Source organism: Oncorhynchus gorbuscha, linkage group LG13 (genome assembly GCF_021184085.1).
Source record: "Oncorhynchus gorbuscha isolate QuinsamMale2020 ecotype Even-year linkage group LG13, OgorEven_v1.0, whole genome shotgun sequence".
Classification (NCBI taxonomy): domain Eukaryota; kingdom Metazoa; phylum Chordata; class Actinopteri; order Salmoniformes; family Salmonidae; genus Oncorhynchus; species Oncorhynchus gorbuscha.
In genome coordinates, this window is record NC_060185.1 from 54,197,765 (window position 1) to 54,224,620 (window position 26,856).

The 26,856-nt window shown below is 43.7% G+C and overlaps 1 protein-coding gene across 3 annotated transcripts; it reads left to right on the plus strand.

Moving 5' to 3' along the window:
- Nucleotides 1–60: 60 nt before the first annotated feature.
- Nucleotides 61–25,424, plus strand: LOC123993168 (protein MB21D2-like). 3 transcript variants are annotated; one of them, XR_006831387.1, is made up of 3 exons: nt 734–871; nt 2,030–2,087; nt 12,167–12,292. XR_006831387.1 is itself a non-coding variant. In XM_046295024.1 (2 exons), the coding sequence occupies exons 1-2, from the start codon at nt 616–618 to the stop codon at nt 23,810–23,812; spliced, it is 1,521 nt and encodes a 506-aa protein (XP_046150980.1). In that variant the 5' UTR covers nt 61–615; the 3' UTR covers nt 23,813–25,424. The 3 variants fall into 3 exon arrangements, 1 of the variants encoding a protein (XP_046150980.1); XM_046295024.1 differs by lacking the exons at nt 2,030–2,087; nt 12,167–12,292 and adding an exon at nt 22,548–25,424 and having other exon boundaries at nt 61–871; XR_006831386.1 differs by lacking the exon at nt 12,167–12,292 and having other exon boundaries at nt 733–871; nt 2,026–3,224.
- Nucleotides 25,425–26,856: the final 1,432 nt, after the last annotated feature.

Sequence of the window (26,856 nt, forward strand, 5' to 3'; positions counted from 1 at the left end):
ATTATCCAAACCTGCTACTTAAAGTTACATTTGACGAAAGGCTGGATCCCTTCTAACTATGACCACAACTGACAGGGACAACTAGTGGAAAACAGGGACATGGCAGCATAGTATAGTGTGTTTCACTAGAATATCATTTAATGTTGTCATTTTTTCAAAAAATATTCTGACCATTTTAAACATTTTTTCTAATAATATCTAATATTTTGAAAGTAAATGTTACAGTGATAACTGTTTTTATTTGAAGTGTTTAAATAGTGAAAACATCTCATCTTCCGAACAGCTCTTTCTTCTACGATAGGCCGGGCAACTTATCTGCTACATAAAATGCGCTCGAGCAATTACTTCGTCGCCCTAGAAGAGCTGATTCAGCCGCGACTTGACTTCTGATTTTATCACTCTCACACTAGCTATGACAAATACTTTGTCCACTATTCGACATACCATCCCCAACAGTAACGCTGATGAGAGCACTATGCACACCCCGCATACAATTTTGAAGGACCTCCGATTGGTTTGCTGCAAGCAGCGGCTGATGTTCTGAACTGAAGCCGAGGCAGCCATTGTGGGGCCTTGGGACGCTTGCGTTCACAGTGCTGTTTTTTTCTTGCAAACATGGCGGCCCCTGATCTAACCTGCCGGGCTGGGTCCGTAAATAGCTTGGGAAACAGCCCCACTGCGACTCCCAGCTCCACGACCAATAACAACAAGATCATCCCAAGCTACCTCGAGCTCGATTTCAGGTCCGGGGCCAGAATCGAGGATTTGAACCGATTGATTCAGGAATTTAGTAAACACGATCAGCGAGAATATGACGACCAGCGAGCGCTCGAGATCCACACCGCCAAAGATTTCATTTTCTCCATGCTCGGTAAGAGATTGTCGGTGGGGGGGATCACGTCTGTTTAGCTGTAATTTGAACCTACAACGAGGCTCAACCTTGTTTTATTATGCAAACTATTTATGACAATGCTCAATAACAACTACAGTCCGCTAGCTTCAGGGCCGGACCTAGACGTTCTACCATAAGGCATCACCGAGTTAAGCATTGATAAAAATGCTTGATATCATTTGGATACGTTTTCATGTATTTATTTCAAAATTTAAAGCAAACAATAGATATTATTTTTGCCCTTTTCTTTAACAAAGGGTATGTGGAACCCCCCACTCAATTCAAGCCCTGGGTTTAACCAAACACCGAGCCCTTCCCAGACACGGATACATTTAATCAGTGCATGAGATAGTGTTGGAGTATTTGGCTATACTGACATCTATGGATGGCATAACTGTGTCTATCAAGCAGGTATGATTACCACTTGTTTTTTGGAATTATGATTATGCCCATAGAAAATGTTGGTGCACATATAGGAGGTCCCTTACCAGGCAGAAGTGAATTTTACTTTAACCCCTGCACAGGAGACTTACAATGTTGCTATCACTATGCAGCCAACTGCCTACACTATAGTATGAAACCACGTTTCTTATTAATAATATACCACCTGTTGTCACACATGGCAAGATCCCATAATTGTTACAATTACAATATAAATAACACTTTTATATAACATATTTAACATATATTTTGATATTCCTGTAGAACTGTAAAAAAGAGTAAGATCATTTGAGCTTTAGAAACAAGTGCTTTCATAAGTGCATGGCGGGCCTCGTTTCGCTGGAGCAGTGTAAAATAAGCTTTATGTCAATGACCCAGCCTCAACGAATTTAGTTTGTTTACATATCGAGTTTGATTGTCCAACATCAGTTTCAGCATTTATTTATTTAGTCTCCGCCTAGAGTGGCCTCTTTCCTCTGCTGTGGTGCTGCATACAGTCAGAGATGTTTTAACTCGGTAGCTGTCCATCGTCCTGAAATCAAATTATCTGAGAGAGATCGAGAGGAAGAGAGAAAGATTAGGATGTTGTCTATTTAAATAAATAAAAATACAAAGTGAACAGGTGATAGATAATTGAGTAATCTTACAAATTTAATGCGAGTGGATGATTAACGCTTACCTTTTATTCAAAGACAGGTTGACTCGCCTGGCCTTCCTGGCAGCAAAAGCATGCACTGCTTGTTGGAGATTAAAAGTAAGCTAAAGAGATGTTGTAAGACAACTCATGCTCAATTGATATGGTGGCGAGTCCATTGAGTCTCTTGTTTTAAAGCAGAGCGCAGGCGTTTCGGGTGAGTTTGAGACATGGTTTCTGCTCTCTCCCTGTCGCCATCCTCCTATTGTAGTGGGACACTGAACTTTCATTGACCCTCATCTCTTAGGAAATTCCCCCCCTTATCCTGATGTGGCCCAGCCTGCACTAATAAGTCCCCTAAAGAACTATTCACCGGGATCTTTTATGTTTTTTGTCTGGGAGCCACTGTCATCTGGGATGGGGAGCGATGAATCTATGTCCGGGTCCAAGATAGTAGGGTCTTCACTGGCATTGTTTGGAGGTGTGGCAAGGACTGGTGCGACCACCTGTTCAGCCAGACGGCTGTCATCATCGGTGGAAGTGCATTGATCGGATACAGGCTGATGGAAATTGCTGCATGCTGCATGCTATATTTCAGCAGTGAATTTCTTTGTTTTCGAGATTGTGCTTTTCTCATTTTGTACAATTTTTTTATATTTGCTTCCTGATAGTTTTCGTCTGAGACATGGTAGCAAATAGTTTCCAATCTCTGTATCTTACTTTTATCTAGAATTATATCCACTAGTAGTAGCTAGCTAATGTTAACAGGCTAGGTTAGGCTACTGCCTTAATCACTAATTGTCTTCGTCACACACAAACATTAAAAAACAATAACATAATTGAATTTCATTGGAAGATTAATTTTTATGAATGTTTCACAATTGGATAATCCCATATAACACACACATCACCATAGCTACCAAGGATGATGGGAATGAACTTTGGGAGAAGCGGGAATGGGATGGGGATGGGAACTGCAGCAACGCTATGAACTGGGACTGGGGCACCGCCGGCGGTGTAGTAGCCGATCAGGGGCACCGGAGGGCAGCAGCCAATTGTCAAAATTCCGCTCCAAGTTCACTGCGGCTGCCTAATCTTGTCTAATGGGTTAGCTTAATTTCAGCGGGGAATGGTATTTTAATGGCTACCCGGACTATTTGCATTGTGTTCCCCTTCCCCTCAACCCCTCTTTTACGCTACTGCTACTCTCTGTTTATCATGTATGCATAGTCACTTTAACCATACCTACATGTACATACTATCTCAATCAGCCCGACTAACCGGTGCCTGTATATAGCCTTGCTACTGTTATAGCCTCGCTACTGTTATTTTTCACTCTTTTTTTACTGTTTTTTTTGTTTCTTTACTTATCTATTGTTTTGTTTTTTTACTTAAAAATTGCACTGTTGGTTAGAGCCTGTAAGTAAGCATTTCACTGTTGTATTCGGCGCACGTGACAAATAAACTTTGATTTGAATGGATGCAATAATGAAAGCAAGTGTGCTGCTGTTTTACAAATTTATCAGTGTAGATCAAATCAAGAGGCTGACTAAATCCTTAATATCTATTTATCTGACCCATCATTGTCCAGTCCTAGATACATTGATCAATATAATTAAGAATGGATTTAGTCTTAAATCATTCATAGGGCTGCAATGCCTGCAAACTGTATGCTCGAGGGCATACGGCGTGATAGACATATTTTTCTGTTTGGGAGGTTTTATAACCATATAGCAACCAGATTAAGATGTATTTTTCATAACATCATGAAAAATACGTATTATATTGGTTGAAATCTGAACTACTGACCAGTTATCTAAATGCTATTCATTTAACACCATTCTATATAAACATGTGCATAGTGTTATAAAAGTACTTAGTAAAAATACTTTAAAGTACTACTTAAGTCGTTTTGTTGCGGTATCTTGACTTTACTACATTCCTAAAAGAAAATAATGTACTTTTTACTCCATACATTTTCCATGACACCCACAAGTACTCGTTACATGTTGAATGCTTAGCAGCACAGGAAAATGGTCAAATTCACACACTTATCAAGAGAACATGTGGTCATCTCTACTGCCTCTTATCTGGCAGACTCACTAAACACATAAATCGTTTGTAAATTATGTCTTAGCGTTGGAGTGTACCCCTGGAAAACTGTACATTTTAAAAACAGGAAAATGGTGCCATCTGATTTGCTTAATATAAGAAATTTAAAATGATTTATATTTTTACATTTGATTCTTAATAAATATATTTAGCACAAAATACTTAAATTTTACTCAAGTAGTATTTTACTGGGTGACTAACTTTTTCTTGAGTCACTTTATAATAAGGTATCTATACTTTTACTCAAGTATGACAGTTGAGTTTGTGGGCCACGCACCCATTGGATATAAGACACTAGAACCATTACAAATGGTGGTAATGTTATTTTTCCAGCAGGGTTTCCATGATTCAGTTTAGCACAGTTGGCAAACAACAGTTGGGAGAGCGCACCAAAGCAGGTTAGGGTCTCATGTACTCCGTCAACACGCTGGGACTATTCCGTTTGAGACTCGGGACTCATGCGGGCCGAGCTCTTCCGAGTCCAGCATAATCATATTACTCTAGTCTGAGGCTAATGGTACTCTGGTCGAGTCCACTTCAGCTTATCTGGCAAGATTAATGTCTTCAGGAGTTGGGTCATTTTAGATTTTTATCCTGCAGGTGATGGAACACCAATAAATAAATATTTTTTATTTCACCTCCATCGAATTGGCTAGGTCATTAGCAAGCAATATTTTGTGACAGTCTCTGTGGCCCAATCAGAGATGGTCCCTAATTTATAGGATCTCTGATGCTTTAAATGCTTTTGATTTTACTACAGGCTATGGCAATGCTTTTTGTAGTTGCAGTCCACCGAATTGAAAAGTGCACATTCACTTCCAAAGCATTTGTTCTAGGCTACCAGCATGTAAGATAAACATGCACAATAATACAGGATATCCTTACAAAAATGCACTGTTGTTAAAATGCAGTGAAACTGCAGTTCAATTACATTATGTTTTTTAAATGAAGAATATCTGGTGGCTTGCTGTGTGGCTTCTAATGGTAATCATTTGTTTATTTTGCTGTGCATTTTCTTCTGTTTGTTTTCAGAATTCAACAAAATACACGTAGGCCTATATATTTTTATTTCAATATCCTAATACAATCCACCAATATTTATAAACCCTTATTTGTAATCCATTTATTTCCATCAATAATTAGTAAACATTTTTTTTTGTTATTTTCAGGGTCAAAATCAGGTGCAATCTATGTTTTCCTTTAAAGCTTTTGAGCAATTCAAATTACTGCACACATTGTTATTTTAATTTCAGTAGCTAAATGAAGAGGTAGGCATATCTGGTCCAACTCAAATTTGGATTGGAATCTGTGCCTTTCTCGCAGCAATGCATGTCTGTGCGCCTCGCAGGCAGCCTGCTTGCTCAAGTGTCAACACAGCTGGAAGACAATGACTGTTTCTCGAAATGTACACAAACATTTTACTTTTGCAAGTAGAGCGGCGGTTTGTTGGGGAGAATAATGTCAAGGAAAGTGTTTCTAGCAAGCTAGCGTTAGCTGGATATTTTTAGCTGGCTAACGTTAGCTCTCTAGCTAATCCTCCATGGATGTGGTAAGTTTGACTTTTTTTAACCTGTTGTAGCTAGCTAACTAATGTCTTGACATTTTGATATCTGTTTAATGACAGTAAATGTGTGTGTGTTCTGTCTGTTTGAGAGATGGACAGAGAGCGATGATGATCAATAACTTTAGAACACATTGTCAATGTCGTCATGCTTCCTTGGTGTGTGAGAGATGGTTGATGAATACAAATATAGGAAACATTGATTGTGTGTGAGAACTTTTTAGCTAACCTAATACTTGAAATATGGATGTGAAGTTTTTGTTGATTCATCAGGGATCCTTGTATTTGACAATATGATGCATTTTGCCTATCCTGACCCCCCCCCCTCACCATCAGTACGACCAAGAATATGACTTTCGCGAAGCGGATCCTGTGTTCCACCTTTCACCCAGGACAACGGAATGGATCCCAGCCGGCGACCCCAAAAAACGACTTCGTAAAAGTGGAAAACGAAGCGGTCTTCTGGTCAGACTCCGGAGACGGGCACATCGTGCACCACTCCCTAGCATTCTCCTCGCCAATGTTCAGTCTCTTGACAACAAGGTTGATGAAATCCGAGCAAGGGTAGCATTCCAGAGGTACATCAGAGACTGTAACGTTCTTTGCTTCACGGAAACATGGCTCACTGGAGAGACGCTATCGGAGTCTGTGCAGCCAGCTGGTTTCTCCACGCATCGCGCCGACAGAAACAAACATCTCTCTGGTAAGAAGTGGGGCGGGGGCGTATGCTTCATGGTTAACGTGATGTGGTGTTGCCACAACAACGTGACGTGGTGTTGCCTTTCGGAAAAGCTGACCACGACTCCATTTTGTTGATCCCTGCCTACAGACAGAAACTAAAACAAGAAGCTCCCGCGCTGTAGTCTGTTCAACGCTGGTCCGACCAATCTGATTCCACACTCCAAGACTGCTTCCATCACGTGGACTGGGATATGTTCCGTATTGCGTCAGACAACAACATTGACGAATACGCTGATTCGGTGAGCGAGTTCATTAGAACGTGCGTTGAAGATGTCGTTCCCATAGCAACGATTAAAACATTCCCAAACCAGAAACCGTGGATTGATGGCAGCATTCGCGTGAAACTGAAAGCGCGGACCACTGCTTTTAATCAGGGCAAGGTGACTGGAAAAAAACATATAAACGTGTCAACCCTCGCAAGGCTGCAGGCCCAGACGGCCCAGACGGCATCCCCAGCCGCGCCCTCAGAGCATGCGCAGACCAGCTGGCTGGTGTGTTTACGGACATATTCAATCAATCCCTATCCCAGTCTGTTGTTCCCACATGCTTCAAGAGGGCCACCATTGTTCCTGTTCCCAAGAAAGCTAACTGAGCTAAACGACTACCGCCCCGTAGTACTCACTTCCGTCATCATGAAGTGCTTTGAGAGACTAGTCAAGGACCATATCACCTCCACCCTACCTGACACCCTAGACCCACTCCAATTTCCTTACCGCCCAAATAGGTCCACAGACGATGCAATCTCAACCACACTGCCCTAACCCATCTGGACAAGAGGAATACCTATGTGAGAATGCTGGTCATCGACTACAGCTCGGCATTTAACACTATACTGCCCTCCAAGCTCGTCCTCAAGCTCGAGACCCTGGGTCTCGACCCCGCCCTGTGCAACTGGGTACTGGACTTCCTGACGGGCCTTCCCCAGGTGGTGAGGGTAGGCAACAACATCTCCACCCCGCTGATCCTCAACACTGGGGCCCCACAAGGGTGCGTTCTGAGCCCTCTCCTGTACTCCCTGTTCACCCACGACTGCGTGGCCATGCACGCCTCCAACTCAATCATCAAGTTTGCGGACGACACAACAGTGGTAGGCTTGATTACCAACAACGACGAGACGGCCTACAGGGAGGAGGTGAGGGCCCTCTGAGTGTGGCGTCAGGAAAATAACCTCACACTCAACGTCAACAAAACTAAGGAGATGATTGTGGACTTCAGGAAACAGCAGAGGGAACACCCCCCTATCCACATCGATGGAACAGTAGTGGAGAGAGGGTAGTAAGTTTTAAGTTCCACGGCGTACACATCACAGACAACCTGAATTGGTCCACCCACACAGACAGCATCGTGAAGAAGGCGCAGCAGTGCCTCTTCAACCTCAGGAGGCTGAAGAAATTCGGTTTGTCACCAAAAGCACTCACAAACTTCTACAGATGCACAATCGAGAGCATCCTATCGGGCTGTTTCACCGCCTGGTACGGCAACTGCTCCGCCCACAACCGTAAGGCTCTCCAGAGGGTAGTGAGGTCTGCACAACGCATCACCGGGGGCAAACTAGCTGCCCTCCAGGACACCTACACCACCCGATGTCACAGGAAGGCCATAAAGATCATCAAGGACAACAACCACCCGAGCCACTGCCTGTTCACCCCGCTATCATCCAGAAGGCGAGGTCAGTACAGGTGCATCAAAGCTGGGACCGAGAGACTGAAAAACAGCTTCTATCTCAAGGCCATCAGACTGTTGAACAGCCACCACTAACATTGAGTGGCTGCTGCCAACACACTGACTCAACTCCAGCCACTTTAATAATGGGAATTGATGAGAAATGATGTAAATATATATCACTAGCCACTTTAAACAATGCTACCTAATATAATGTTTACATACCCTACATTATTCATCTCATATGTATACGTATATACTGTACTCTATATCATCTACTGCATCCTTATGTAATACATGTATCACTAGCCACTTTAACTATGCCACTTTGTTTACATACTCATCTCATATGTATATACTGCACTCAATACCATCTACTGTATCTTGCCTATGCCGCTGTGTACCATCACTCATTCATATATCTTTATGTACATATTCTTTATCCCCTTACACTTGTGTCTATAAGGTAGTAGTTTTGGAATTGTCAGCTAGATTACTTGTTGATTATTACTGCGTTGTCGGAACTAGAAGCACAAGCATTTTGCTACACTCGCATAAACATCTGCTAACCATGTGTATGTGACAAATAAAATTTGATTTGATTTAAATGGTCAACATTGACTCCAATCCGCCCTACTTGTTGCTTATCTATGACTGATTGCTGGGGACTTTGAGATGTAATAATAGTAGGGGTTACCTGAGATGGCAGCGGCTTCCCTGAATGCTGATTGGCTGACAGCCGTGGTATATCAGACCATATACCACAGGTATGACCAGTTAATAATAGCAATAAGGCACCTCGGGGGTTTGTGGTATATGGCCAATATATCACAGCTAAGGGCTGTGTCCCGGCACTCTGCAAGGCGTCGTGCGTAAGAATATCCCTTAGCCGTAGTATATTGGCCATATACCACACCCCCTCGTGCCTTATTGCTTATTATAGTACCATGGAAATACTATTAGCCAGCTGGGTCCACAAAGTTTCTTCAGGAAATGGCAGCAGTTTTACGGGCGCCCAACCAATTGTGCTATTATGTGGGGGGGGGGGTTCACGTTATTTGTAACTTATTTTGTACATAATGTTTTTGCAACCGTATCTTACGGCAAAAAAGAGCTTCTGTATATTAGGACAGTGATCACTCACCTCGGAATAGACAAAGATTTTTTCTACAACAAAGATGATGCACAAGACATTCTCCAAACACCCCACAGGACCGACCTCCCCGTTATTTGCAAGAGGAAGCGGCGCAGGTACAGAGGACAAAGCGCCGGATGCCTGGTTAGGACCCGTAGAAGTCGACTTCGAAAGCTGCCGTTTACCGTCAATACTACTCGCCAACGTGCAATCATTGGACAATAAATTAGACGAGGTATGATCCCGAATATCCTACCAACGGGACATCAAAAACTGTAATATCCTATGTTTCATGGAATCGTGGCTGAATGACGACATTGATATTCAGCTAGCGGGATATACGCTGCACCGGCAGGATAGAACAGCACACTCCGGTAAGACGAGGGGGGGAGGGGTGGTCTGCATATTTGTAAACAACAGTTGGTGCGCGAAATCTAAGGAAGTCTCTAGATTTTGCTCGCCTGAAGTAGAGTATATTGTGATAAATTGCAGGCCACACTACCTGCCTAGGGAGTTTTCAGCTATACTTTTCGTGGCTGTTTATTTACCACCACAGGCAGATGCTGGCACTAAGACCGCACTCAGTCAGCTGTATAAGGAAATAAGCAAACAGGAAACCACTCACCCAGAGGCGGCGCTCCTAGAGGCTGGAGACTTTAATGCAGGAAACCTAAATCTGTTCTACCAAATTTCCATCAACATGTTAAATGTGCAACCAGAGGGAAAAACATTCTACATCACCTGTACTCCACACACAGAGACTCGTACAAAGCTCTCCCTCGCCACCCATTTGGTAAATCCGACCACAACTCTATCCTCCTGATTCCTGCTAACAAGGAAAATATAAAGCAGGAAGCACCAGTGACTCGGGTCTATAAAAAGTGATCAGATGAAGCAGATGCTAAACTACAGGACTGTTTTGCTATCACAGACTAGAGATTGAATCATACTACACTGGCACCGACGCTCATTTTATGTGGCAGGGCTTGCAAACTATTACGGACTACAAAGGGAAGCACAGCTGTGAGCTGCCCAGTAACATGAGCCTACCAGACGAGCTAAATCACTTCTATGCTCGCTTCGAGGCAAGCAACACTGAGGCATGCATGAGAGCATCAGCTGTTCCGGACAACTGTGTGATTACACTCTCCGTAGCCGACGTGAGTAAGACCTTTAAACAGGTCAACATGCACAAGGCTGCGGGGCCAGACGGATTACCAGGACGTGTGCTCCGGCATGTGCTGACCAACTGGCGGGTGTCTTCAATGACATTTTCAACATGTCCCTGATTGAGTCTGTAATACCAATATGTTTCAAGCAGACCACCATAGTCACTGTGCCCAATAACACAAAGGCAACCTGTCTAAATGACTACAGATCCGTAGCACTCACGTCCGTAGCCATGAAGTGCTTTGAAAGGTTGGTAATGGCTCACATCAACACCATTATCCCAGAAACCCTAGACCCACTCCAATTTGCATACTGCCCAAACAGATCCACAGATGATGCAATCTCTATTGCACTCCACACTGCCCTTTCGCACCTGGACAAAAGGAACACTGATGTGAGAATGCTATTCATTGACTACAGCGCAGCGTTCAACCCCATAGTAACCTCAAAGCTCATCACTAAGCTAAGGATCATTGGACTAAACACCTCCCTCTGCAACGCTGATCCACAACACTGGAGCTCCACAGGGGTGCGTGCTCAGTCCCCTCCTGTACTCTCTGTTCACCCACGACTGCATGGCCAGGCACGACTCCAACACCATCATTAGGTTTGCAGACGACACAACAGTCTGATCAACAACAAGACAGCCTATAGGGAGGAGGTCAGAGACCTGGCCGTGTGGTGCCAGAATAATAACCTATCCCTCAACGTAACCAAGACTAAGGAGATGATTGTGAATTACAGGAAAAGGAGGACCGAGCACGCCCCCCCCCCCCCTATTTTATCGACGGGGCTGTAGTGGAGCATGTTGAGAGCTTCAAGTTCCTCAGTGTCCACATCAACAACAAACTGGAATGGTCCAAACACACCAAGACAGTTGTGAAGAGGGCACGACAAAGCCTATTCCCCCTCAGGAAACTGAAAAGATTTGGCATGGTTCCTGAGATCCTCAAAATGTTCTACAGCTTCAACATCGAGAGCATCCTGCCTGACTGGTTACATCACTGCCTGGTACGGCAATTGCTCGGCCTCTGACCGCAAGGCACTACAAAGGGTAGTATGTACGGCCCAGTACATTACTAGGGCTAAGCTGCCTGCCATCCAGAACTTCTACACCAGGCAGTGTCAGAGGAAGGCCCTAAAAATTGTCAAAGACCCCAGCCACCCCAGTCATAGACTGTTCTCTCTACTACCGCATGGCAAGCGGTACCGGAGTGCCAAGTCTAGGACAAAAAGGCTTCTCAACAGTTTTCAACCCCAAGCCATAAGACTCCTGAACAGGTAACCAAATGGTTACCTGGACTATTTCCATTTTGGTCCCCCCCCCAACCCCTCTTTTTATGCTGCTGCTACTCTCTGTTTATCATAGTCACTAACTATACAATCATGTACATACTAACTCAATTGGGTCGACCAACCAGTGCTCCCGCACATTGGCTAACCGGGCTATCTTCATTGTGTCCCACAACCCCTCTTTTACGCTACTGCTACTCTCTGTTCATCATATATGCATAGTCACTTTAACCATATCCACATGTACATACTACCTCAATCAGCCTGACTAACCGGTGTCTGTATGTAGCCTCGCTTCTTTAATAGCCTCACTACTGTATATAGCCTGTCTTTTTACTGTTTTATTTCTTTACTTACCTATTGTTCACCTAACACATTTTTTGCACTATTGGTTAGAGCTTGTAAATAAGCATTTCACTGTAAGGTCTACACCTGTTGTATTCGGCACACATGACAAAAACTTAGATTTTCTTTTAAAATCTCAGATTGATACATTTTGTAATGCACTGATTCTCTTCACTCTAGATCTGACACGTCTCATTAGTCTTCAAGAGGACCACTACGATCCAGATCGCCTTCTCTGCTCTAAGGTCCTTGATGACAATCTACCCCATCACACCAATCTTATTAAACATTTTTTTTAAATCCCAATGTGCGTTTAATTTTTTTTATTTATTAATTGGGTGGTTCAAGCCCTGAATGCTGATTTGGCTGACTTCCGTTGTATAGCGTATACAAAACATGTATTTTTACTACTGTAATTACGTTGGTTAGTTTCTAATAATAATAAGGCACCTCTGGGGTTTGTGGTATATGGCCAATATACCACGGTTAAGGGCTGTATCCAGGCGTTTCGTCTTGCATAGCCGTGGTATTGGCCATACGCCACACCCCCTCTTGCCTTATTGCTTAAATATATTCTGTCCCAGTCTTTCTATGCATGTAATGTGTGTAGGTGAATTATGAAACAATTACTTTGCGATGTAGATTGCTTGATCTATTTTAAATGTAAGAATATGTTTCAGATTGAAACTTTAATTGGTGCCTATGGAAACAAATCCTTTTTACAGTAGGCAATACGCTGTAGACAGGTGGTCATTACCAGATTATGATGAGATCTTATGATCGGGTGGTCTACTGATGTCTTTTCAACCAGGTTTTGCTCACTAGGTAATGTAACATGGATAAATTATGACTGACTGATCTACAAATAATAATCAGTAGTTATTTATGATGGAAGGTGATTTACAGATCAGTCCGTTGGCAGTCTCTTAAACTGCTGCAATGTAGAACAAGCCCCGTGTGTCAGATCACAGTGGGCGCGTTCAAGCGGATCACTTTTGTTAAGTCGTTGGTCACAGCCTTTCAAAGTGTGTTGCATTATGGGGATTCAAATTGTACGACTAGCTCCTACATGTTCACTGCATGATCTTTACAAAAATCATGTGATCAAAGGTTATGAAGTTTTGACTGCAGCCAACTGCAAGTTTCTGCAGTTGCTCTTCACAAAGTTAATCTTGCAGCCATCATCTACATTGTGGGGGGCTCTATTGTCAACCAATCATTAGGGTGTTTTTGTTTGACTCACACGGACATGACCAAAAACATGACTGAAACAGGAACTAACTTTGCCAGGAATTATAAATATTAGTGGATATACAATTTAATGAGATTTTTGAGTCTCAATAATGAATTGTACACGCACATTAACAGTACCAGTCAAAAGTTTGGACACACCTACTCATTCAAGGGTTTTTCTGTATTTTACTATTTTCTACATTGTAGAATACAAGTGAAGAAATCGGAACTATGAAATAACACATGGAATCATGTAGAAACCAAAAGTGTTAAATCAAAATGTATTTTACATTTGAGATTTTTCAAAGTAGCCACCCTTTGCTCCCTCTTGGCATTCTCTCAACCAACTTCATGAGGAATGCTTTTCCAGCAGTCTTGAAGGAGTCATTATGCTGAGCACTTATTGGCTGCTTTTCCTTCACTTTACGTTCTGACTCATCCCAAACCATCTCAATTGGGTTGAGGTCGGGTGATTGTGGAGACCAGGTCATCTGGTGCAGCATTCCATCACTCCTTGGTCAAATAGTCTCTACACGGCCTGGAGGTGTGTTGGGTCAATGTACTGTTAAAAAACAAATGATAGCCCCACTAAGCACAAACCAGATTGGATGGAATATTGCTGCCGAATCCTGTGGTAGCCATGCTCATTAAAACCTCTACTGACTCCCTAACCCGCATGCGGGAGCGTAATCATTGCCTGACACTAACTAGCATAACGCAACGGACATAAATATCCCTAGAAAATATTCCTATTCATGAAAATCACAAATGAAATATATTGAGACACAGCTTAGCCTTTTGTTAATCACACTTTCATCTCAGATTTTCAAAATATGATTTACAGCCAAAGCTAGACAAGCATTTGTGTGAGTTTATCGATAGCCTACATAGCATTTTGTCCAGCTAGCAGCAGGTAACTTGGTCACGGAAATCAGAAAAGCAATCAAATTAAATTGATTACCTTTCGATAATATATGCGGTCGGGACAATTCATTTTTCAGTAGGACCGATTGGAGTAATGGCTACCTCTGTATTTTACACGAGAGTCACCCTGGGAGCCATCAGGTGACCACTTACGCAATGTAGCTGCCTACGGCTATTCTTCAACATAAATGTGTAAAACTACGTCACAATGCTGTAAACACCTTGGGGAATACGTAGAAAGCGTAAGCTGGTTGATAGCCCATTCACAGCTCAATAGGGACTCATTGGAATGCAGCGCATTCAAAATATGGGGCACTTCCGGATTGGATTTTTCTCAGGCTTTCGCCTGCAACATCCGTTCTGTTATACTCACAGACAATATCTTTACAGTTTTGGAAACGTTAGAGTGTTTTCTATCCAAAGCTGCCAATTATATGCATATTCTAGCATCTTGATAAAATATCCCTTTTAAAACGGGAACGTTTTTTTTTTCAAAAATGAAAATACTGCCCCTAGAGTCGCAACAATTAAGTGTGCCTTGAATTCCAAATAAATCACTGACAGTGTCACCAGCAAAGCACCATCACACCAAATCAAAGTTCTTACATCAGCTGATATCCCAAAGTGCTGTACAGAAACCCAGCCTAAAACCCCAAACAGCAGGAAATGCAGATGTAGAAGCACGGTGGCTAGGAAAAACTCCCTAGAAAGGCCGAAACCTAGGAAGAAACCTAGAGAGGAACCAGGCTATGAGGGGTGGCCAGTCCTCTTCTGGCTGTGCCGGGTGAAGATTATAACAGAACATGGCCAAGATGTTCAAATGTTCATAAATGACCAGCATGGTCAAATAATAATACCCACAGTGGTTGTCAAGGGTGCAACAGTTCAGCACCTCAGGATTAAATGTCAGTTGGCTTTTCATAGCCGATCATTAAGAGTATCTCTCCCGCTCCAGCTGTCTAGAGAGTTGAAAACAGCAGGTCTGGGACAGGTAGCACGTCCGGTGAACAGGTCAGGGTTCCATAGCCGCAGGCAGAACAGTTGAAACTGGAGCTACAGCATGGCCAGGTGGACTGGGGACAGCAAGGAGTCATCATGCCAGGTAGTCCCGAGGCAACGTCCTAGGGCTCAGGTCCTCTGAGAGAGAGAAAGAGAGAGCATACTTAAATTCACACAGGACACCGGTAAGACAGGAGAAATACTCCAGATATAACAGACTAACCCTAGCCCCCCGACACAAACTACTGCAGTATAAATACTGGAGGCTGAGACAGGAGGGGTCAGGAGACACTGTGGCCCCATCCGATGATACCCCGGGACAGGGCCAAACAGGCAGGATATAACCCCAGCCACTTTGCCAAAGCAAAACCCCCACCCCACTAGAGGGATATCTTCAACCACCAACTTACCATCCTGAGACAAGGCCGAGTATAGCCCACAAAGATCTCCGCCACGGCACAACCCAAGAGGGGGCGCCAACCCAGACAGGAAGACCACGTCAGTGACTCAACCCACTCAAGTGACGCACCCCACCTAGGGACGGCATGGAAGAGCACCAGTGACTCAGACCCTGTAATAGGGTTAGAGGCAGAGAATCCTAGTGGAGAGAGGGGAACTGGCCAGGCAGAGACAGCAAGGGCGGTTCGTTGATCCAGTGCCTTTCTGTACACCTTCATACTCCTGGGCCAGACTACACTCAATCATAGGACCTACTGAAGAGATGAGTCATCAGTAAAGACTTAAAGGTTGAGACCGAATCTGCGTCTCTCACATGGGTAGGCAGACCATTCCATAAAAATGGAGCTCTATAGGAGAAAGACCTGCCTCCATCTGTTTGCTTAGAAATTCTAGGGACAATTAGGAGGCCTGCGTCTTGTGACCGTAGCGTACGTGTAGGTGTATACGGCAGGACCAAATCAGAAAGATAGGTAGGAGCAAGCCCATGTAATGCTTTGTAGGTTAGCAGTAAAACCTTGAAATCAGCCCTTGCCTTAACAGGAAGCCAGTGTAGAGAGGCTAGCACTGGAGTAATATGATTCAATTTTTTGGTTCTAGTCAGGATTCTAGCAGCCGTATTTAGCACTAACTGAAGTTTATTTAGTGCTTTATCTGGGTAGCCAGAAAGTAGAGCATTGCAATAGCTTAGTCTAGAAGTGACAAAAGCATGGATACATTTTTCTGCATAATTTCTGGACAGAAAATGACACATTTTTGCAATGTTACGTAGATGGAAAAAAGCTGTCCTTGAAACAGTCTTGATATGTTCATCAAAAGAGAGATAAGGGTCCAGAGTAACACTGAGGTCCTTCACAGTTTTATATGAGACCACTGTTCAACCATCAACATCAATTGTCAGATTCAACAGATTCAACCACCTCCATATTCAACCACCTCCTGCTTCACAGTGGGAACCATGCATGTAGAGGTAATCACCAGTGGCGCAACTCAGTGCTTGAGGCATCACTACAGACCCTGATTAGATTCCAGGCTGTATCACAACCGGACGTAATTGGGAGTCCCATAGGGCGGCGCACTAATTCGTTAGTGTTTGGTTGGGTGGGCTGTCATTGTAAATAGTTAAATAAAGGAATTTGTTCTTAACTGATTTGCCTAGTTAAATACAGGTTAAATATTACTTTTTTATAAAAATCCATTCACCTACTTGGTGCCTCACAAAGACACGGTGGTTGGAACCAAAAAATCTCAAATTTGGACCAAAAGAGAGATCTATTGTCCTTTTTTCTTTGCAGCGATTCGACCCATGAAGGCCTAATTCACGCTGTCTCCTCTGAACAGTTGATGTTGAGGTGTGTCTGTTATTTGAACTCTGTGAAGCATTTATTTGGACTGCAATCTGAGGTGCAGTTAACTCTTACTTATCCTCTGCAACAGAGGTAACTCTGGGTCTTCCTTTCCTGTGGCAGTCCTCATGAGAGCCAGTTTCATCATAGCGCTTGATGGTTTTTGCGACTGCACTTGAAAAAACTTGACATTTTCCGGATTGACTGACCTTCATGTTTTAAAGTAATTATGCACTTTTGTTTCTCTTTGCTTATTTGAGCTGTTCTTGCCATAATATGGACTTGGTCTTTTACCAAATAGTGCTATCTTCTGTATACCACCCCTACCTCGTCACAACAAAACGGATTGGCTCAAACGCATTAAGAAGGAAAGAAATTCCACAAATTAACTTTTAACAAGGCACACCTGTTAATTGAAATGCATTCCAGGTGACAACCCCATGAAGCTGTTTGAGAGAATTCCAAGAGTGTGCAAAGCTGTCATCAAGGAAAAGGGTGGCTACTTTGAACAATCTCATATTACACACTTTTTTGGTTACTAAATGATTCCATATATGTTATTTCATAGTTTTGATGTCTTCACTATTAATGTAGAAAAGAATACAAATAAAGAAAAACCCTTGAATGTGTAGGTGTGTACAAACTTTTGACTGGTATTTTTATCATTTAGAAATAAAGAAAAATCTTTATAATCAATGCCAACACTGCCATGTTGATCTGACCCCTGTTGTTGGAAAACAACGTTAGTGTTCAACTTTCGGCTGTCACAGTTGCACCTCCCATGACTTCACGCCTCTGCTTTTGTCTAGAGTCGGTTGCTTTAGACTTACCACTTAAACTTGCCCACTAACTCAATGGTATTCAAAGTCTGGTCATGACCTCTAGTGGGGTCGCCAAAATGATTATACGTTTTAGTATATATAAAAAATAAAAAATTGGACAGATTATTGTATGGGACAATATACAAACATTTTTGAGAAAGATTATTTGAGAAATACAAGTTTGAGTAAATGTATTTATTGGTTTCATGAAAATGCAATGAATTGAAGGTTATTTGTTGAAAATAGTGTCCCAACAGAAAAAGTTTGAATACCACTTTTAACTAACTTGAATAACTTTGATTTGACTGGCATATTAGGCTAACTGTTGTGGTGGTGTACTGGTTCAGCAGCGGTGTTAGAAAAATGCATACCATGAAAAATCACTAAGATAATTTGAGCAGAAGATACAAAAGGAGTAGAAGACAGACGCACACAGTCTGACACACACACACAGCATATGTTTACTATCCTTGTGGGGATCTAAAATTGATTTACATTCAAAATCCTATTTCCCCTAACCCTTAACTCGAACCCTAATTGTAATCTTAACCCTAACTGTAATCCTAACCCCTGAGCCTAAAATAGCCTTTGTCCTTGCAGAGACCTGGGAAACGTCTACACGAGGGGAAAATATTCCTCGTTTTACTATCCTTGTGGGGACTTTTGGAGATTTCCGGTACCCACAAGGATAGTAATACAAGCCCACACTACACACACACTTGCGCTGTAGGCCTACACACTTAAGCTTCTTGCGCTCAGTGTCTCAAACAAACAGTGACAGTAGACCACAGCGCCGAGCCACTCGGGCCCGTCTCTTATGTCGGGGGTTATGGCTGCTGAGAGGGAACAGACACTTCCTGGAATCAGTGAAGAGGAAAAACAAACGAGGCAGAGCACTGCAGTCCACATAGATAAACTCAGCCAATGCGTATGGAGCATGCTAGGCCAGCTCAGTCCAGTGCAGTGCACACAGAACCCAAGAGCAAACTGCACAAGCTAATGTCAAGTTTTTTTTTACATCTGAAATGTTATGGAATGGCAGGATGCCTTTGACAGGGGAGATTTCTTTGGCCTGTGTTAATATTATGTCATGTAAATGTATCGGGTTGGAACCGGTTCAGGGAACAGAAACTCTCATTTTTAGAGGAACGGAACCAAAACCAGAAACGAAAATGATCTCTAGTGTTCCGGTACAGACCCGTTATTTTCAAATCTTGAGAACCGTTTAATCTTTAGTTCCAAAAATATTCCTAATGTCTAGTACCTTTCCCTCAACGTCATCAAGACATACAGTAGGAGATGATTATGGACTACAGGAAAAAGAGAGCCGAGGACCCCCCCCAATTCTCATCGACGTAGCTGAAGTGGAGCAGGTTGAGAGCTTCAAGTTCCCTGGTGTCCACATCACCAACAAACTATCATGGTCCAAACACACCAAGACAGTCATTAAGAGGGCATGACAACACCTATTCCCCCTCAAGAAACTGAAAATATTTGGCACGGGTCCTCGGATCTTCAAAAAGTTCTATAGCTGCACCATCAAGAGCATGGTTGCGTCACCGTCTGGTATGGCAAATTCTTGGCTTCCGACCGCAAGGCACTACAGAGGGTAGTGTGTACGGCCCAGTACATCACTGGGGCCAAGCTTCCTGCCATCCAAGACCTCTACATCAGGGGAAGGTCCTAAAAATTGCCAAAGACTCAAGCCACCCTAAGCGTAGACTGTTCTCTCCGCTACAGCACGCAAGCGGCACCAGAGCACCAAGTCTAGGGCCCAAAGGCTTAACAGCTTATACCCTCAAGCCATAATACTGCTAAACAGCTAATTGAATGGCTACCCAGACTACCCCTCCCCCCCCCGTGTCCATTTTTTTTTTTTTTTTTACATTGCTGCTAATCACTGTTTATTATCTATGCATAGTCACTTTACCTCTAGCTACATGTACATATTACCTGGATTACCTTGACTAACCTGTGCCCCTGCACATTGACTCAGTACCGGTACCCCCTGTATATAGCCTTCAGAACTTTATTTTGTGGTCAGAACGGCGGATGGATTTTTTTTTTAAAGGTTTGGTTCAGAACCAAACGATTGGAAAATAATTTAGCTTCCAACCCCTGAAATGTATATGCATAGAAATACTAGTGTAAAGATCAATATAGCCTAGTGTCTGGATCTGTATGTTATACCCCACTGGGCAGCGTGGTGGTTTGACTGCGACAGGCACCCTGGTGGGGATGCGAAATAGGCATCTTGTGTCCGAACTTGCAGCCTGGGGGGGATTAGGTGAAAATTGTCTTGCACTGCCCCCTAGTAGAGAGATGTAGTACAACACTAGTATCCAGAGGGATATATATATATTTGACATTTTAGTCATTTTGGAGACGCTCCTATCCAATTTCGCCAGTTATCAGATGCCATCTTCATCCGCCTTTCCAGCTGTTTGGGAGATGGGACTCCTGTATCTGCCTGGTCAGCAGCTTTGTAATTGGAGTTGTCCATCTCCTAGACTGGCTGCAAGTCAGGGTTTGAAAGCCCAGTCTACTCTAAATTTTCCCGTAACCCTGGGTGGGGGCCCTTACCGGTGTTGTGCGGGTAAGGGTCGTCACTCCCTGAGGTAGCATGCAAGGCAGAGCAATGCAAAGCAGAGCAGAGCAAAGCATGGAAAATTTACTCAACATTTCCAAGTTCAGCTTTCTTAATGAACCATAAAATGTAATTATTTCTAGTTGTTTATCAAGGTTAGCTGGCTAACTCATCCTGCTTTGTAGTATACCCTCTGGTCTACTGGTAATCGGTTAACTTACATTTAAACAACACTGATACAGGACCAGACGTTTTTCCACCCACATGAATATTAAGGTTAGTATTGGGGGTCGGATTATCTGATCCTAGATCTGTGGTTAGAGATTTCCTCTACCGCAAGTCTAGCCTTCAGTGTGTATTGTATTAACACATACTCACAGAGCCAGGAATGACATAGGCTACCGTATTACAGAGCATTTGCACTGCACATAATCATAGGATTAATCATAGTGCCTTGCGAAAGTATTCGGCCCCCTTGAACTTTGCGACCTTTTGCCACATTTCAGGCTTCAAACAAAGATATAAAACTATCTTTTTTTGTGAAGAATCAACAACAAGTGGGACACAATCATGAAGTGGAATGACATTTATTGGATATTTCAAACTTTTTAAACAAATCAAAAACTGAAAAATTGGGCGTGCAAAATTATTCAGCCCCTTTACTTTCAGTGCAGCAAACTCTCTCCAGAAGTTCAGTGAGGATCTCTGAATGATCCAATGTTGACCTAAATGTGATAGTGTGATAGTCTCAGAGGTCCGTTAAAAGCGCAGAGAGCATCATGAAGAACAAGGAACACCAGGCAGGTCCGAGATACTGTTGTGAAGAAGTTTAAAGCCGGATTTGGATACAAAAAGATTTCCCAAGCTTTAAACATCCCAAGGAGCACTGTGCAAGCGATAATATTGAAATGGAGGGAGTATCAGACCACTGCAAATCTACCAAGACCTGGCCGTCCTTCTAAACTTTCAGCTCATACAAGGAGAAGACTGATCAGATGCAGCCAAGAGGCCCATGATCACTCTGGATGAACTGCAGAGTTCTACAGCTGAGGTGGGAGACTCTGTCCATAGGACAACAATCAGTCGTATATTGCACAAATCTGGCCTTTATGGAAGAGTGGCAAGAAGAAAGCCATTTCTTAAAGATATCCATAAAAAGTGTTGTTTAAAGTTTGCCACAAGCCACCGGGGAGACACACCAAACATGTGGAAGAAGGTGCTCTGGTCAGATGAAACCAAAATTGAAATTTTTGGCAACAATGCAAAACGTTATGTTTGGCATAAAAGCAACACAGCACATCACCCTGAACACACCATCCCCACTGTCAAACATGGTGGTGGCAGCATCATGGTTTGGGCCTGCTTTTCTTCAGCAGGGACAGGGAAGATGGTTAAAATTGATGGGAAGATGGATGGAGCCAAATACAGGACCATTCTGGAAGAAAACCTGATGGAGTCTGCAAAAGACCTGAGACTGGGACAGAGATTTGTCTTCCAACAAGACAATGATCCAAAACATAAAGCAAAATCTACAATGGAATGGTTCAAAAATAAACATATCCAGGTGTTAGAATAGCCAAGTCAAAGTCCAGACCTGAATCCAATCGAGAATCTGTGGAAAGAACTGAAAACTGCTGTTCACAAATGCTCTCCATCCAACCTCACTGAGCTCGAGCTGTTTTGCAAGGAGGAATGGGAAAAAAATCAGTCTCTCGATGTGCAAAACTGATAGAGACATACCCCAAGCGACTTACAGCTGTAATCGCAGCAAAAGGTGGCGCTACAAAGTATTAACTTAAGGGGGCTGAATAATTTTGCACGCCCAATTTTCAGTTTTTGATTTGTTAAAAAAGTTTGAAATATCCAATAAATGTCGTTCCACTTCATGATTGTGTCCCACTTGTTGTTGATTCTTCACAAAAAAATACAGTTTTATATCTTTATGTTTGAAGCCTGAAATGTGGCAAAAGGTCTCAGTTCAAGGGGGCCAAATACTTTCGCAAGGCACAGTATATGCTGTCTATTCATCCCCATATTTATTTTTTAAATGTATTTTTATTGAACAGAAAGGATAGATAAGGAAATGTAGGAGGAGGTTGAGTCAAAGGGCAGTAGGCCAGATTCGAACCCATGCCAACTCTAAACGCTGGACCACACAGGCCACCAATAATCCCCCTTTATCCTTCTCCCATCAGGTATGGTGCAGAAACTGGAGCAGAAGCTCCCTGTGGCCAACGAGTACCTACTGCTGTCAGGTGGCGTGCGAGAGGGTGTGGTCGACATGGACCTAGACGAGCTGAGCGTCTACGCCCGCGGCACCGACTATGACATGGACTTTACCCTCCTCGTGCCTGCTCTCAAGTTGCACGACCGCAACCAGCCGGTGACTTTGGACATGCGCCACTCAGCCCTGTGCCACTCGTGGCTGAGCCTGCGCCTCTTCGACGAGGGCACCATCAACAAGTGGAAGGACTGCTGCACCATGGTAGACCACATCAACGGCGCCACCAACTACTTTTTCTCACCCACGCTGGTGGCTGACTGGTTCTACGAGTCCATCAGTGTGGTCCTGGTGGAGATCCAGAAGAAGCCCCAGCGCGGAATGCCCCGCGTGGAGAAGGTGGAGCGGAACGGCACCATCATCTCCGTCATCCTGGGCGTGGGCAGCAGCCGCATGCTCTATGACATCTTGCCTGTGGTCTCCTTCAAGGGATGGCCGGCGGTGGCCCAGAGCTGGCTGATGGAGAACCACTTCTGGGACGGCAAGATCACAGAGGAGGAGGTGATCAGCGGCTTCTACCTGGTGCCTACCTGCTCCCACAAGGGCCGTAAGGAGAATGAGTGGCGCCTGTCGTTCGCCCGCAGCGAAGTGCAGCTCAAGAAGTGCATCCCGGCCAGCCTGATGCAGGCCTACCAGGCGTGCAAGGCCATCATTATCAAGCTGCTGTCAAGGCCCAAGGCCATCAGCCCCTACCACCTGCGCAGCATGATGCTGTGGGCCTGTGATCGGCTCCCCGCCACCTACCTGTCCCAGGAAGACTTCTCAGCCCACTTCCTGCTAGGCCTCATCGACGACCTGCAGAACTGCCTGGTCAACAAGATGTGCCCCAACTACTTCATCCCGCAGTGCAACATGCTGGAACACCTCTCGGATGAGACGGCCATGCTCCACGCCCGCAAGCTCAGTTCGGTGCGCTCTGACCCGGCCGAGCACCTGCGCACCACTATCGAGCATGCCAAGGCGGCCAACCGGCTGACCCTGGACCTGCATTGGCGCGGCAGCGCCTTAAACCTGCCGTCGCCACAGTCGGACGCGGGCGGCGAGCACCAGCCAGATGACCGATTGGCTAAGAAGCTGCAGCAGTTGGTGATGGAGAACCCCAGCAAGTCCATCTCGGTGTTCATCAACCCCGACGATGTGACGCGGCCGCACTTCCGCATCGACGACAAGTTCTTCTGAGACTTCAAAATATAAAAATACTACTCTCCTTTGACTAGATTGGTCGAGTCATCAAATTAGTCGGTTTCCCAAGTAACGGTCGCCACAGAGCGGTGTGAGGTGCTTTTGTCCAATAGTGTCTTCCCATTTTGTTTCTCTGTCCCTGACACCTGTCCCCACACCCCACCAACCCTAACCCTGTCACCTTTATAAGGCCTTTACAGGACTACATGAAACAGGTGGAAGAAGAGGTACTGCGTCTTGCCTCGGATGGTTAAGGAATGTCTTAGTCCCTGTAGGAGAACTGATGGTACTAACGCCATAACTGTACATAGAGAGAGTTGAGTGGATATGTGTGTGTGTACTTTGATCTTATTTTGCGCAGAATGTAGAGGCACACAGTTATCATGTTGGAAGTGCTATGAAGTGAAGTCTGAAATGTTGCTTATCTTTTAGGAAGGCAATTTCAATGGTCTTTTTTTCTCCACTAGGCTAAATGCTCTGAATTTATACCTACTGGTTTAGAGTATGTTTAGAGCTGTTATTCCAATAAGCTGTATCACAATGACAAGTTATTTCTAACTTAACGTTCTCTGTAGTCATGTCCATGCCCTATTTGTATAGTGAACAGTTCCAGACGTATCCCGAATATGCCAAAAACCTGCAGATATCTGACCGGCAATGTGATACACATATCTTCATCCTCAAGTGCAATTAGTAAACAAACACACACCACACCATACATAAATGTGCTAACACTCATCATACACACTCCTGATCAGTGAAATGGTGTATTTAATACGTATTTGTGATATTCTAGAACTCTGGGACGTTGTCATTTTGTTTGTCTTTGTTATATGGAACTCAAACATTTTACTGCGAGTCTTATTTTCCAGATTTGCTGCTGACCTTAAGATGTTTTTATGATTAACTGGTTAAACAAATTAAGTTAACAAACACAATTATGAATTTTAATTGTACCTGTGCTTAGCTACTTTGTACACACGAATCCTGTTGAGTCAAACCTGGTCCTTCTGTAGCTCAGTTGGTAGAGCATGGCGCTTGTAACGCCAGGGTAGTGGGTTCGATCCCCGGGACCACCCATACGTAGAATGTATGCACACATGACTGTAAGTCGCTTTGGATAAAAGCGTCTGCTATAAATGGCATATATTATTATTATATTATTATTATAAACCTGTCATGGACCAATCAGAATGGACCAACCGTGCAACCTCACCATTGGCAGGGATCTAACACACTGCTTTATCATTAATTCAGACCAATCACTGCAGTGGCCGGAAGAACGTGTTCTGTGCCTCTACTTTTTCAAATGCATACTGGCCGCGTTTCCCGGGCTGACTACATTACAGATGCCTGTCAAATCTCACAATGCCTGAAGAGCTGTCATATCACATCATATGATATGCAATCTGATGCCTGACTGTACAAATCGATCGACCATGGGTTGATGCAATGTAGTTGGCCTGAAACGTGACCATACTGTATGAGAGGGAGAGCAAGTCCCGCATTCGACCTACAATGACCACATCAAATAAAATTGTGTGAATAATCTGAGAGCTGTGTAGATGGTAACACTATAAACAAGCTAAAATGTAATAAAACATTTAACAACCCTAAAGAGAAACTGCTGGAAAATAATTGACAAACAATGTTGTATAACATTTAAGTCACTTGTCTGATGCACATTAATGATGTGCATCGCAAGCCTAATAAGATCACTATGCGCAATGCCAAGCGTCGGCTGGAGGGGTGTAAAGCTCGCCGCCATTAGACTCTGGAGCAATGGAAACAAATTCTTTGGCGTGATGAATCACGTTTTACCATCTGGCAGTCTGGGTTTCCCAGATTCCAGGAGAACGCTACCTGCCGAATGCATAGTGCCAATTGTTACGTTTGTAATCGCACAACCTTGCTAATGCTCTTCTCGCTGAATGGAAGCAAGTCCCTGCAGCTGTAACGGGATTCTTCCTGGGAAGGAGAGGAGGACCAAAATGCAGAGTGGTTATCTTTATACATCTTTAATGAAAGCTGAACAATATACAAAACAAGAACCGTGAAAAACCGAAACAGCCCTATCTGGTGCAACAAACACAAAGACAGGAAACAATCACCCACAAAACCCAACACAAAACAGGCTACCTAAATATAGTTCCCAATCAGAGACAATGACTAACACCTGCCTCTGATTGAGAACCATATCAGGCCAAACGTGTCTGGGACAGTTTTTAAGATCCTAGACAAAATCCCCAAGTCGCTGTTTACTCGGGGCACCGAAGCTCATTTCATGTGAGCGGTTCAGAGACAATCAAATTGTAAATGTCACATGCCCCAAATACAACAGGTGTAGTAGACCTTACTGTGAAATGCTTACTAACAAGCCTTTAACCAACAATGAGGTTTTAAGAAACTGAGCGTTAAGAAAATAATATGAGGCTATATACAGGGGTTACTGGTACAGAGTCAATGTGCAGGGGTACAGGTTAGTCAAGGTAATATGTACAGGTAGGAAGGGGTAAAGTGACTATGCATAGATAATAAACAGTGAGAAGCAGCAACGTAAAAAAGGGGGGGTCAATGCAAATAGTCTGGGTAGCCATTTGATTAACTGTTCAGCAGTCTTATGGCTTAGAGATATAAGCTGTTAAGGAGCCTTTTGGACATAGACTTGGTGGTCTGGTACCGCTTGCCGTGCTGTAGCAGAGAGAACAGGACTTGGGTGGCTTGAGGCTATGACCATTTTTGGGGCCTTCCTCTGACACCTCCTAGTATAGAGGTCCTGGATGGCATGTAGATAGGCCCCAGTAATGTACTAGGATACCGAGGAACTTGAAGCTCTCGACCCGCTCCACTACAGCCCCGTCGATGTGAATTGGGGCGTGTTCGGCACTCCTTTTCCTGTAGTCCACGATCAGCTCCTTTTTCTTGCTCACGTTGAGGGAGAAGTTTTTGACCTGGCACCACAATACCAGGTCTCTGACCTCCTCCCTATAGGCTGTCTCATTGTTGTCGGTGATCAGGCCTACCATGAAAACTTAATGATG

Excerpts from the sequence above, each read along its gene's own strand:
- LOC123993168 (XM_046295024.1), top strand. The coding sequence starts at position 616 with ATGGCGGCCCCTGATCTAACCTGCCGGGCTGGGTCCGTAAATAGCTTG. Across the intron at positions 872-22,547 it reads TTTCATTTTCTCCATGCTCG|GTATGGTGCAGAAACTGGAG; the intron begins GTAAGAGATTGT and ends TTCTCCCATCAG.